The 14,784-nt window shown below is 41.3% G+C and overlaps 1 protein-coding gene across 2 annotated transcripts in view; it reads right to left on the bottom strand.

Moving 5' to 3' along the window:
* Positions 1-12,252, bottom strand: part of LOC119726517 (pseudouridylate synthase 7 homolog) — a 76,621-nt gene extending 64,369 nt beyond the window's left edge. The window contains exons 1-5 of one of the 2 annotated variants that reach the window (XM_038198239.1): positions 12,127-12,252; positions 9,007-9,844; positions 8,217-8,304; positions 7,407-7,505; positions 6,058-6,205 (exon numbers count right to left, since the gene is read on the bottom strand). In XM_038198239.1, coding sequence (XP_038054167.1) covers positions 6,058-6,205; positions 7,407-7,505; positions 8,217-8,304; positions 9,007-9,827 — 1,156 coding nt within the window. In that variant the 5' untranslated portion in view covers positions 9,828-9,844; positions 12,127-12,252. The remainder of the gene's footprint in view (positions 1-6,057; positions 6,206-7,406; positions 7,506-8,216; positions 8,305-9,006; positions 9,845-12,126) is intronic. The other variant, XM_038198240.1, reaches the window with a different exon arrangement.
* Positions 12,253-14,784: the final 2,532 nt, after the last annotated feature.

The raw sequence follows: 14,784 nt of genomic DNA, 5'->3' as shown, positions 1-14,784 counted from the left end.
CCTTAAAGTACATCTCGCCCACCACATTCAGTTTGTGACAGCGCCCTTCTATTGTGTCGGCCTCATTCTCAAATAGGTGATGATGACGGCGGGCAGATTAACAGAAGATAGATCAGGCAAATATGGTTCATCAATCTTCTATAGTATATGTAATGGTATTGACATTATACACAAATAAAGTGGCATTACATTTCAGCCTAAGCCAGGCCTCTCTGGCGACCACCTCTCAATTTTTGGGTCTACATGTACAAGTCTATATTCCATGACTGAAATTTTAAAAAATAAATCAATATTTTCTTGCTCCAAATTATTTTTTCATCAGGTTTACAAGGAGGTCCAATGTAAAATTAAAGCTGCTTTTAAATATCTGTTAGTAGTCATTGCTGAAACCAAGGGGTGGCTGTGGAGTTTAGGGTCCTGTAACAGTTTAGTTTAGTTCCTATAACAGATGAAACATCCACCTTTAACTTTTTACTTTTGTCAAGTTTCAACATCGCAAAAAACTAGTACAAATTGCCATGCTCCTAAGTTAGAGTTTCTTCATCAGATTGACACTTTATAGTAGTTAAACAATATTATATTTAAAAAAATATGCTTTTAAAAAAGCATATTATAAAAAAAATATATCGAGTTCATCAAATGAGGTTTTCGCCTTCTTTAAATTAGGTTGTTTCTCTTTTTTTAATTGATTTTGACAATAACAAAATATGTTGCCATGTTGTAATTTATGGTATGAAGCAAACATGAAGAGCACTCGCATGACACAATTAAGCAGGTACAAGTGATTCCTAGCTTTCAATCACTTCCTTCACATCCCCATCAACATCATCATCTCAAGGACAGACTGTTCAGCTGTAATTAGTGACTTGTTTTTTTATTTAGATTATTGTTATTTATTATCCGCGGTCTCGGTCTCGGTCTCGGTCTCGGACCATTTCGGTCTCGGTCTCGGTCCGCCTTGAAGGGGCTGGTCTCGGTCTTGGTCTTGGTCTCGCAACTTCAGGTCTCGGTCTTGGTCTCGGTCTCGGACTATCCGGTCTCGACTACAACACTGGTACCAAGCAACCTCACAGCAATGTGCACATTGTATGTGTACGCTGTATTCTCAACCCTACTCTGTTGTACAACCAATGAGTTATGTCAATAAATTGTAAAAACTCACAAAGTTTCCTTTTTGAAACCGTATTGAGCAAATAGTAGTGCGTTTTCAAACTTAACCCTCCAGCTACAGTCACAGACGGTCAAAATTACCATCCACTGCCCCTGCTATACCTTTAACACAGGCTAGTCACCAGCAGTCAGATCATATCAAGCAAACACTGTAGTGACTTGTCACACTCAGTCAACAGAACATGATCAGACAAAGCAGGCAAGTTGTGGGCACAGCTGGCTTTATCGATTACCCACATCCAAAGCAAACCTGCATCGAGTTGCATAAACAGTCACGGCCAGTCAATAAAATTGCTTTATGTAGGCTAGGAATTCTTAACTGTTGAAAACAGTCACTTGATTGATTTGGACTGAAAGGACTACTTGGCACAGAATGTATGTTGGTAGGAGAGTTAAGGTATTTTTTTTCTTCAATTCACAGATAGACATGGGCGTCGCCAGGATTTTTTCTAGAGGGGGGCAAAAAAAAATTTTGGCCAAAAAATGATTGTATTTCTCAACACATTCTCGATTTATCAGTTTTAGACGGGGGCAGGGATATTTTGCCCCCCCCCCCCAACTCATTAAATTTACACCACTTTGTCTTTGCGCCTCTTTTTCTTTTCTTTTCTTTTTTCTTTTTTCTTGCTTTTCCAGGGGGGGTGCCCCCCCCCCTTGCCCCCCCCCCCTCGCGACGCCCATGCAGATAGATTAAGACAATCGCAATCCAAATCACAAGTACGGTTGAAAGTACCATAAATCACATGTCAAATTTGATACGCTTCTTCCGGTCACAAGTATTGGACAAACAATGACAAACAGAATGCCATTGTCTGAACTCATTTGAATTGATTGATACTTGACTTGCAACTGGATGACTTGCGACATGTGCGGTTGACTTTTAGATGAATTGTGGCGAGGGCTTGGTCCTGTTGGAGTGGCCCTGTTTAACTCTGAAATGTGTAATAAAAACTGCAAATGGACGGTACGGCACGGTACATCTGAAGACCACAGGCTTAAAATTCTCAAGGGCCTCATATATATTCATGGCTCTTTATTTATTTATTTTTAAGATGCAGGTACATACACTGTACATTTTGTCTCAGCCTTTGAAGGAACAACTTGTACTGTTGTGTAGAGAATACGTTTAACTTGATTCATGTAGTGTACTGTAATACTTCACAAAATTTTGTGTCTGCTTATAAATTGAAAATATTACGAATTGATGACCATAATACCGGTACTTGTAATAAAATGAAAAATTTTGACCATCTCTGGTTTAAATCGACCATGGAGAAAACTATTGGGTAAATTCCAACACGGGAGTCTGTGACTTGACTAGTCAGTGTTTGATATCACCACGTTCACATGAAAAGTGAACGTGAACTGGAGAGCAAACATAATTGTGGACAAGACACACTGAAGTGGAAGAGCTTTTTTATAATTAAGACTTGAGTTGTTGAGTACAACATTGCAGTAAGAACTTTTAAATAAGTATACTGCGATAGGCTATAAGATGCACGTATTATGCAAAGCCCGTTTGATGAAAAGTGCATACTTGTTTCTCAGTCATACTTAAAAGGTCAAGGATTCCTATGACTAATTGCATGAGAAGAACTGTTTCTGGCTCTTATGGCTAAATGCTTTTCATGTACAGATACCGGTATGTGTACAGGTACATATACAGAGATGTGAGAACTGGTATGAGTTTTATGTGCATATGTAAAGGTACAGGTACCAGCATACATACTGTAAATGTCTGGTTTGTTTGTTTGGTTTTTGTTTGTTTTTCTTTCAAATATTTGCAACATGTATACATACATTGACTCATGGTACATATCGTCGGTCGCACCACGAACCGGCGTATCTCGATTTTTTGCCAAATTGAGTTTTTGTCATTAACGTTATTATTTCATCAAAGTGCTCATTCTCAGAAAGTTTTATTCCGATCGGAGTTCTAATTAACTAAGAACGCTAATTACTAATTAGACTGTGTGGCGTATCTCTAAAAAATGAAAAATGCTGCACCACGAAGTGGCGTATCCCGATACGCCACTTTACACGCTAATTCTCATAGTGCTATGACGTCACAAAGGCGCGTTGACTTGAAAAATTGGAATTTAGCGTTTCACGAACCGACGTATCTCCGTATCTGGCACACGGCCATTATTAAGCGCGTTGTATGACATAGAATAAACATGATAAAAATCTGTTTCACGAAATGACAAATAACTCTGGAACTGAATTTCTCAAAAAAGGAACTCAGATGCACACAGATTGCATACAATAAAGTTCAATCTATAATTTACTCGCAAAAACGAAACAGTTTGAATTCTTACACAGGGAGTATATGGAATGAGCCTACAAAATAATGACCAACTTTAAATCGTTTTTTTCTCGAAACACAAAAAAATGCGATACGTCGGTTCGTGGTGCAGCCGACGATATGTTTAACAGTCAACCCCTCATTTTCCTACATGTACAATAGCCAAATTGAAAAAGAGTATTATTTATACTGTTCAAGTGTTACATGTACATGTAATTACATGAGTGCACACTATATAGAAAGAAATGCATACAGTAATGCTATCCTTTGATCTGTGGTTACATGTAAATTTTCCATTTAATGTCCTTATCTAACATGTCCAACAAATAACTACGTAATATTATGTGCTCATTCAACTGACAGAAAAACTGTATATATTCTCCGATTTTTTTTACCAAATATAATGGTCATAATAGACTTATTGAGCACATTCCAAAAACTGTGTCATCTGACTGCACCAAATCCATTTCCTCATCTGATCAACTGAGGGCAGTATTCATATTCCATGATAAGTCTCAGGGTGTGTCCACTGATCTCTATATAAAGACTGGATAGCGGATATCCATACACACGTCACACAGCAGACTTTGCATATTGACCAATTCGCCCCGGTCTCTCGAAGATGGCCGTGTATGATACAAACGTTCTACACGTACACGTATATATAGCGCGCGCTGTATTAAGAGTTGATGCGCATTTTGGTCACGTACACGTATTATGATTATGATGTTCTAAAAAGAATTGATCTAGCATGGATGCCAGCTACTACCAATAAATGCCATGAATTATTTTCTAGAGAACTTTTCCACATTTTTGCTGGCCAACTAATATGGAGTACATGTATTTAGGAGAAATCCTATCCAAGATCCAACAAACCTTTGCTGGTTCTGTTTGACACCCCATAGTCTTTACTGACTAGCGTGAAAAAAATATAAACCTTTCTTTTTTTTAATCTAAAACAAAACCTGGTCAAAGGGAAGGTGCTAGCACATGCAGCTCCTTGGTACGTAGCTTCTTGTAAAACACTGTATCTCTATTATCCTTGAACAATGTACGAGCAGGATAAAATAAACGGGTACAGGCAAACGTTAATGCTTGATAAACTGACGACGTCATTGTGTGTCATGTGACACCAAAATATACCTGCATTTCCGGGGCCCTACATGTATATCTTCGGAAGAGCAAGTCCCATTGGGTTGAAACTTTGTATGTGCATAGACAGGGATGGGTTATAGGTGATAACTGAAGTGGCACCATGATGATGACGTCGTCACAACTCATGTGACACCACAGGTTGTTTTTTTTCTTTAAATGTCGATGTAAATCGGTAGGTACCTACCGGTACATGTATACCAGGATGTGTTATAGATGAAAATTGAATGCTCAGAATTTTCTTAACAGCGGTGCCAAAGTTCCCAAGACTAGATTTGATTGATCTGGTTAATAGCTACTGCCAGGGTGGCTTTACCATGCTAGGAACAGGATGTATTAGGGAAATAAATCCAAATCCAGCCTGGGGCCAAGACCACATGAAGGTGACAGAGACTACTAATGAGCATAACACTACCGCTGAACACCTGACACCTGCACACCTTGTACCAACATCTGTGCACCTTGTATCGGCATCTGTGCACCTGCACTTGCATCTGTGCACCTGCACTTGCATCTGTACACCTCAGGCACCTGCATGAACACTCTACAGATTTGTTAGTGGCTGCTGAAAATTTCAGAATGAAATGAGTCATCGGACCTACTTTTTGCTATACTCACGCAAACTGTACACATGTGGTATGTCCCACACAGACAGTTCCTTTGGGGGTCACACACCAATTGTACGATATATTCTGTGTATGTCAAAGGACAGTCTTAATAGTCCGTGTCCAAATTACATGTACATGATATAAGATTTGAGGCTTCGCATGGTGGGGTATCGGTATCGTTTCGGTTTGCGGTAACACCATGTGGTAATAACTACTGCTTAGAAGATATTAGTTCTGAAAAGAACTTGTCCTGCTTATTATCAACTTTGCTAAGTAGTTTTTTGTTCTGTTAAGAACAGTCCTGCTGTAAGTTCTAAACGAACTTGTCTTTGGTCTCAACGTTTCGACTAGCCTGCTCTAGTCATCGTCAACGTTTCGAATAGCCTGCTCTAGTCATCGTCAGGAGACTGCAGCCACTAACAAGTCTGTAGAGTGTTCATGCAGGTGCCTGAGGTGTACAGATGCAAGTGCAGGTGCACAGATGCAGGTGCAGGTGCACAGATGCCGATGCAAGGAGCACAGAACAAAAAACTACTTAGCAAAGTTGATGATAAGCAGGACAAGTTCTTTTCAGAACTAATATCTTCTAAGCAGTAGTTATTACCACATGGTGTTACTGCAAACCGAAACGATACATGTACATGACTACGGCCTACAGCATAAACACTAACACCGTGTCCAAATTACTTGGCTACGGCATGAAATTACACATGAGCCTATGGGAAGTTGCCTGATGTCTATGCATGTATGAAGTGGCTTCGGCTGCTTTCATAAGCAAGTGTTTTCGCAAGCCGTAGCCATTTCATTCTGATGCAGCCTTACCTCCACGAGTGATCTTGGTGACCTTGATGACCTTTTTGCCATTGCCATCCAGCGTGCAGCTCTCTAGAGTCTCATAGTCCTGCCTGATGAGCTCATGGACTTTCCGCCGCTTTTCCTTGTCATAATCTTGAACCTGTAAACCAGACAGCTAAAAGATAACTAAAATGTTTTGTTTTGACTCCATAAATCATGCATGGTGCGCACTCGGTTTTACGTAGTGGGACATTTATTTACATTGTATTAAAGGCTAGAATAGAATGTGTGTATACATGTTCAAATGTACCAATTTAAAAACCACTATTTATTAAAATTGGTAAACTATTAAAGGAAATTGCAAAATATTGTAAATCCCGCATTCAAAGGACTGTCTTGTGTAGTAAAGGGTGTACATGTTGATGTATACTTCAGTATCACTGACATAAATTTAAAAATAGAAAATTAAGTTTTCACATGAGCCCAAATCCAGCAGAGGCATGGTATGTATCCATCTTCAAGCCTTGGACTGGGGAAAGTTCCACAAATGCAGTATTATTTATAATCTGTGATAGCATTCTATCTCTCCCCACCCCAAACCACTTTCAAGACACCCCCCACCCAACCCCCTTCTCCATAAGAACTTTAAATAAATAAAAAAATATGATCATTCAAAGAATGTATGTTGGAACTGCAAGTGAAAGGGGCCATTGTTCTCCTTCCAAAATTATTTAGTTTACGAAATAAATATGAAGCACTCTAAGTAGTGTATATTACTACACCTCATAAATATTCATGATTAAATTGGAGCGCATCATTGGCCGATTCCGCTGCGCGTCCGGGAAGTAAAATTGATACGCGCCCAGGTGACGTCATCCCGGTGAGTATCCAGCTCGCTGCCGTGCGGTAATTTTTTCTGCAAGCACCAAAAGTTCCCTCTGGTACCCGCCTCTTAGTCTATGGCATGTAATCTTTACAGAACCAGTCTGTTGTTGTTATCCTTGTTACTGCTGCAGTAAAAACACTTTAAAGAGTGTTGGCACCAGACTATTTCATACTGTGACGAAGAACTTCAATTGTGCTGAATAATGATGCAAAATCTAGGAAGGCCATTATCGACATGGCAGTGAGGCTACTAAATAATTATGAGGTGTAGTAAAACAAACACAGCATGGTTTATTTCTGGAAAGTAGTTAGAAATACTGGTCCCTCGGTGTAGGTCAGCTTGACTACCTCCCTCTGCTTCGCGTCGGGAGGTAGTCAAGCTGACCTTCACCTCAGGACCAGTAATTCCCACTTCTTCCCCTCAAACCATGCTGTATTTGTATATTAAAATTTTTTAACATTTTCTGAGAGTGCAAGCATGCCATCGATACCTCTATGCAGTGGGAGGCCTTCTTGTCAGTTGTTTCTACTAATTCCCGTAATCTTTGCTGATCATGAGCCGATAGAACTTCATCTGCATTGATGGGAATCTGCAGTTCGTGAAGAAAAAAAGCAAAACAAAACAAATGTGATGCTATTAATACGTGTTTTCAAAATTATGCTGTCATGAAAATACACAATGGTAATAATGAGAAACAGACCATAAAAAAAGGCATCCTGGAACAGAACTGAGTCTGTCATGTCTGTGGTCTGAAAATCATCAGAAATGTTGTCTGAGTTTTATCTGTTCATATGACGCTGCTCTTCAGTAGTCTTAATCCAACACAATGTACATGTAGTCAAGGTACATGCACTTGTGATAGATACATGCATCACAATTAAATCACAAGTCAAGCCAATAGTCAAGTCACAGACAACTTAGATGAACAATAACAAAGAATTGCCTTTGCAAAAAAAAAAAACCTGAGTACTTTACACACTGTATGAGTTGACTTGGGACTTTATGACTTGTGCTTCACTTGTTACAGACGTGTGAGGACCCGTGACCAAGTACCTGTACATGTACATGTATGTACCTCATCTACAGCACTATAGATCAAGATTGTCATCGCCCTGCCAAGGCACCTGTCAATCAACACCTGTCAATCCGTCACAATCTACATGTTGAGGTCTACACAACATGATGCAAGTGCTCTGCATTTTATCACATCACATAGTACATACATGTACATATACATGTACACCTGTTCATCCATGAAAGTGCGGCTGGATCGGCATGTGTAGATGAAGGAAAGGCTTACTTTTACTTTAGGATCTGGGCATGACATGTCTGTCAGATGTACTATTTGGCCTTCCTGGTTCACTTCATTCACAAGAAAGTCCTGATACCTTTGGGAAAAATAAAACCAACATGTCTGTCAATGAAAAATGCAAACATCCATGAGGACATAGAGAACAAACAGCAGGGGAAAGATTAAGGAGCTGTCACTCCTACATGTATGTACATGCAGTGAGGCACAGCATGAAGGCTGCTGAGTCTAAACGTACATGCAACGTCAAATTGCCCACTTTTGTATCATGTAATAAGTTACCGGTAGTTCAGCAACTTGAGAGTTATGGAAAATGTCTGTTGGTGTTCTGGAAAGTGATGTTATTTATCTTAATTCTTACCATTCCAGATGCAACTCAGTGCATCAAGTGGAAAAGAACTGGTGCACTTGATGCATTCAGCTACCAACACCAGTGCATGAATGGCCAGCTCTGAACAACGAGAGCTAATTCAATTTGTTTGACTTCAAAGTTCAATTTGCATGAAAAATCTAGTCCTACATGTATATAAGGTACAGGCCATTCCTGTACTGGCCATGAGTCCACCTCACCCCCCCCCCATCTTTGGTATATTTCTCACAATGCTTTTTATAGAGTTTAACTGAGTTGCTGTGGTTGCCTGACCAAAAGTTGTAAAATGATTGGTCAGCGTGTATTGTTAGAATGACAGCCAGGAAGTGTTCATTCATTAAGGGTAGGCTTGCGCTAGCAAAAGTTTTGTATTAATCATTATGGTTCTCAGGATGCAAACAAGTTACAAACCTATGCTTGATGACCCCATGGAAGCCTTTGTGCTTGCTGATGTATTCCACAATGCCCACATCAGTCTCCCGCAGACCCTTCAGTGGTTCTTTCTCAGTGGCAGTGTCTGCCTGGACATTATCAGCATCCCCTTGTCCATCCACAGTTTCAGCAGAGTCCCCTTCACAAGAGACTTCCTGGAGAGGTTGTGAGGTTCCTTCAGGTCCTGGATCCCTGACGACTGGGCTCATGCTATCCCTAGAGGAGACAGGAGCTTGTGCATCACTCTGAGCATCGATGAGCCTGCTACTACCTGCAACCTCCATGGGTCTCTCTGTACCATATTCAGCTGTACTCTTGCTGGATCCTAAACATGGTCCACCACTTTGGTCTCCCTCAACTGGTAATCTAGCCACAGCCTCAGAAGTCTCACAATGTCCGTAGCTTTGGATCATCGGATGGCAGTTCTCAGCAGACATAGAATCTCCTACACTGCAACCGGTGCCAGTCCAGATCTTGTTTGATGCATGTGCCTGATTCCCACTGGTGCTACTTGGATGATCTTCCCCTTCTTGTACATGTTCGTCAGGCTCAGACTTATTCGTGTGCAGAGAAGATGCTTGGCCATCTCCAGCTACCGATTCTTCTCTGAGAACCACCTCATCATCAAGGACGCTAGTGGTTGTTGAGTCAGCTACAGGTGATCCTTTGCGCTCCGGATCCTCTGTAACTCTGACTCGTTTGCTTGCCGGGTTTCCACCACTCTGCCCCGACTTAGCCTCTGCTTCTGACGCCCCGTCTTCCTCAGAACGATCTCGCTTTATGGACTGCCTCTCTGCCATGCTTCAGACTGTTGCTTCTAACAATACAAAAGGAAAACAAATACTTGTATCGTCATGAACAACTTTCAATTTTTTGTCTTGTTTGTACGAGCATCAGGGGGTAGATCCAGCTTTCAGGAAATCGGTGTGGGATAGGAAGGGATTTACCTGCTGAGGTCACGCGAAGATCAGTGCACTAGCAACGTACGTAAACACACACATGAACATGACCCATGCATTTGTCGGATCGGAGACGCAAGGCTGGTGAGTAAAAACTCAGATTTCCCCCCCAAAAAGTTGGCCCATGATCTAAATGTCAATGGTCCTAAAGAATTTCAGAGTTATGGATCAACCATTTCGACGTTTTGCGTGGATTTGTAAGGAAATTCACACGAGCCAACTCGTACGCAACCAACTCGTACGCATCACAACTCGTACACGGACCAACTTGTACGCGAGCCAACTCGTACGCGTGATAGACTAGCAGCCGTGGCACAAGGGATTTTACTGAAACCATAGGTTCGGGCGTGTAGGAAATTAGGGTCGGTCAGTTGTCCGGCACATTCTTTTTTTCTGAAGTTAAGGGGATAATTTAATGTTACTGAGTGGTCCCAATTAGTTTATTTTTATATCAGCTTTTTTTGCTCATAAAAAGAAAGTTATGATTTGTTTTCCCGGACTACTCGCACACTGTCGATGTCCGATCCTTGCTCACACCGTACGCTAGTGAGAATTTAAATCGTATGTCCGCTGCATTTGTAGACTTCCAACAATACATTGCTATAGTGGCCCCGCGGGGGGTCAGACAAGTCGACCGTTGAGACAACTCGACTCGGGACAAGTCGATCGTTGAGACAACTCAACCGTTGAGAAACTTGACCGTATGTGCGATAAATGGAAAGACAAGTCGACTCGCATGTTTTTGAGCCTAGTTTTGGGGATAGAACCAGGGATTTTGACGGCGGCTGATCGCCGTTTTGGGAGCTATGTACAATCGTTTTTGCCGGGCTTGTGCGCCCACTTATCCCATCCCCGGTCGGTCAATGTGGCCGTACCGTGCACGGTGACATCGTTTGTGCCGGGCCTGTGCGCCCACTTGCCGCGCCATTCAACATGCCCGCATGCCGGGCTGGGCCCGGTCCTTGCGGGCGGGGCGCGCCGGCCCGACGCGACGGCCACCGGATCGGAGCGCCCTCTGTGCATCGAGTATGCCCGCCCCGCGCCCAGGACTGGTCTTGCCACAGATTTATGCAACTTTTTCCGCTCCACGTGTATACATTTCCATTAAGTTGAGCTGTCTCAACGGTCGAGTTATCCCGAGTCGAGTTGTCTCAACGGTCGACTTGTCTTAACGGTCGAGTTGTCTCAACGGTCGACTTGTCCCCAGGCCTGCTTGTCCCGAGTCGAGTTGTCTCAACGGTAGACTTGTCTGACATTCGCCCCGCGCTATGTGTAAATCAAATCGTTGTATGTCTTGACAAAATTCTCCACACTAGCTGCGTGGTTGGAAGCGCATGCCACGGCATTGCACTACACATCGGTCGCAATTAAAATGGATCATGTTTTTTCGTATCATTGAAACTTTTGAACTTGTACACATGTACATCGTGGCATTTATTAATTTAAATTGTTGAAAAAACATATGGCTACAATCACAGTCATTCAGTTACACAATCGTACTGTGATAAATCGTTAACTATGGCATGTGTTTTGGGGTAAACTTTAGGCGATCGTAAACATCGTTCAATTTAAATTTGTTTATTTCGGTCCGCGTACGAGTTAGCTGGCGTACGAGTTGATTCGCGTACGAGTTGGCCCGCGTACAAGTTGTCTTGTGTACGAGTTGGCTGGCGTACGAGTTGTCTCGCGTACGAGTTGAGTAATCCGCGTACGAGTTGTCTCGCGTAAGAGTTGGTTCGCGTACAAGTTGTCCTGTTTCCGGAAATTCAACAATGTACAATTCCTCCATTATGTCCATGGTACAAAATTGTGCACTTAGAAAATTGTCTTGACTCATCTCCACTTACTCCTAGAACTATGAGGCTCCGAGTGGAGCCTCGTAGTTCTAGGAGTAAATCTCCACTAGCATGATGACTAGGCCTATCCTGATCACTGATCAGTGACTATTGGAGTAGGCCTATTGACTTTTTGTACGCAAGCAAGCAATCACGTAGGCCTACACGTAAGTGGCGTCAGGTTGCAACATTTCTTCCTTTGTCATGTTAGTAATACATTGCATCTGCCATTCACCTAGAGGAGAGTGGAAATATACGTTGTGGGCTTGTAAAGTTTATAATTGATACTAATAATAATACTATACCACAACAACAAAAGTAGATTCAACTTCACGTGGCTTCTCGATTTCTTGATCGTTCACACGTTTCAATTGGAACATTTATTAGATAGGTCAACAGAACCATTCGATTGCTTTACCTAGTGCGAAGTCTAGAGACCAGACTAAAACCTCCACTGATCCATGGAGAATGGAATCTGGCTCAAGCTGGCCTCGATCTCATTAAATCTAAAATACATGCACCAAAGGGGGATCGATATTTTCGGATATTTCCCTGCATGTGCACAGTTTTTATCAACACGTTCCTTTAAAACAAAAACTTCCCCAGAAATAAACAAAGTGCAAGTTTTTAGTACATCATGTGAAATGCCATACCACTGGACACACTTTATTTTGGAAAAGGCTAAATCTTTCCATTAAAACTTGTACAAAGTTTTAATCGTGTTCTACCTTTAAAACAAAAATTCCCCCGGCCCCAGAAATAAACAAAACACTTGCACATTTTAGCACACTATCTGAAATACCATTCCTATGGGCACATTTTATTTTGGATAAGGCTAAATCGGTTCGGCATTATTAGTGCCCACTGCCCAGCAGCCTCATCAAACTGAAATATTATTTTCCCCATAAACTTGTTCACATTTTTGATTTATAAACACAAATTCCATCCAGAAATAAAAAAAAGTGCAAATTTGTAATACCTTATCTGAAAGACCATACCATTATCTGAAAGAACATTCCTATGGGCACACTTCATTTCGGACAAGGCTATGGTCGGTCTGTTATTAGTACCTAGCCTCACCATATGAAAATAACATATTTCCCCATAAATCTGTGAACCTAGGGGTACAGGTGCACACCGTACCGGTAAAATAGTAGGCCTAAATCCGCCGATATATCCTCATGAATAAAAGTTATATAAGCAAAATAGTCTTAATAGAGAGTTCTCGCTGAAATCCATAAAATTAGGGTTCCCAAATCTGAGCATTTTGGATGCAATTGGGCTCGAAAGTGGCGCTATTTTTCAATGTTGAGGAGGGATATGGGTTGTCTTCTTTGGGTGAAAATATCTCCAAAAGTCAATTTTAACTTACAAAAAAAAATGAAGGTTGACATGTTGATCATCATTTTTCAGTGCAACTTAAAAAAATCTGTGAGAGATCTGTGTATTTGTAAAAGAATTTTGAAGTATGGGTACTTAGCACAAGTGTCTGGGAATTTTCAAAGGGTTAAGGCTGCACCCATAGCTGCAGCATTTTGTGCAGGCCAGTAAATCGGTCCAAAATTGGCTTCGCCGGTCAAATGACGATTTGCATGCCCTCAAAGTCTTCGGTATTTGAGCATATTGTGAGCCATGTATTTGAGGGTTTGTAATATGGGTGGAAGTCTTGCACAGAACTGCGAGCTTGTAGTTCTGTGCAATTTGGATGAAATTTGGGCTCAAAAAGCGCTCTATTTTACAATGGAGTGTATGTAGGCATGTTTTTCAAAATGGCGACGGGCTTCAGGACTATATAAGAGGTGATCATCTTCGGATGGAAATTTCTCCTAAAAGTCATCAGTTGACCCCCAACAAATTGTAAAGAAAATGAAAGATGATGAAATACGCTTTAATTTGATGTGTGTCTCGAACGCCTTTGACAGTTCTGAGTATTTTCTTCTGAATTTCTGAAGCGGGGGCATTAATCATTGGGGTATATGGCAGTTTATTTACTGGTCAGAGATCATCGAAACACTGCATCGTCACGCACACATTTAATAAAGGATTCTGGGTGGGGGGGGGGGTGTTAAGCCCCCCCCCCCCCCTCCAGCTCAGTCACTTTTTTTGGCATCGAATTTACTTACACCCCCCCTCCCCCACCCCCACACGCTCCTACTCCCAAAAAAATTGTACTGGCAATAAATTCGCGCCGCCTGTGCAGAACTTCAGCTTAATTGGTTGGGGGTGTTTGTACACTATTAGTGTTAATAATCGTCGGATTTGAAAAGCGACCCTATTGAAAATATGGTGCGAGTATGGCGAGCCAAAGTAACATTTATATAGCATAAAAAAAGTCTTAAAACAATTTAAAGATTTCTCTAAATGATTTAGAGATATCTCTAAATATTTAAATAATTTAAATAATTTAAATAATTTTGTTACCAACATTTTAACAATAGCTCAATGCTGCGCAAATTAAAACACGATTTAAAGATACATATATCTCGAAATGATTAGAGATATCTCTAAAACATTTAGAGATATCTTTAAATGATTTAAAGATATCTCTAAAACTTTTAGAGATATCTTTTAATACATAACAGACATCGTCGATAGCACTAAATTGTTGTAACTAGTGCAGTGCCCGTCTAAAATGCGCATGTTCGGGAAACGCAAATAGCTTTGCCGCTGGTATAGGTTGCATCATTGCAGAGTTTTGGAGAACTGCTCGTGCAAACAACGCACGCGATTCAATGGTGTTGGTTTCACAGGTTGAACGCACACTTACGTCAACATTTTTGCCAAGTTTCAAGTTCGACCACCTACAATGGTCGCTTAGTCGACGGCAAAAATAATGTGCCCGTGTACATACGAAAACATGGTACGCAGTGCTATTCACCCATTGATCCATTAGTATTCACCCATACTGGACAATGTATCGCCCTGCAATGCACGTGCGCGTGCCCGTCCTTTTTGCATTGTTT

Source organism: Patiria miniata, unplaced genomic scaffold (assembly GCF_015706575.1).
Source record: "Patiria miniata isolate m_02_andy unplaced genomic scaffold, ASM1570657v1 HiC_scaffold_2, whole genome shotgun sequence".
NCBI classification, from domain to species: domain Eukaryota; kingdom Metazoa; phylum Echinodermata; class Asteroidea; order Valvatida; family Asterinidae; genus Patiria; species Patiria miniata.
This window is presented reverse-complemented; position numbering and strand designations above follow the sequence as displayed.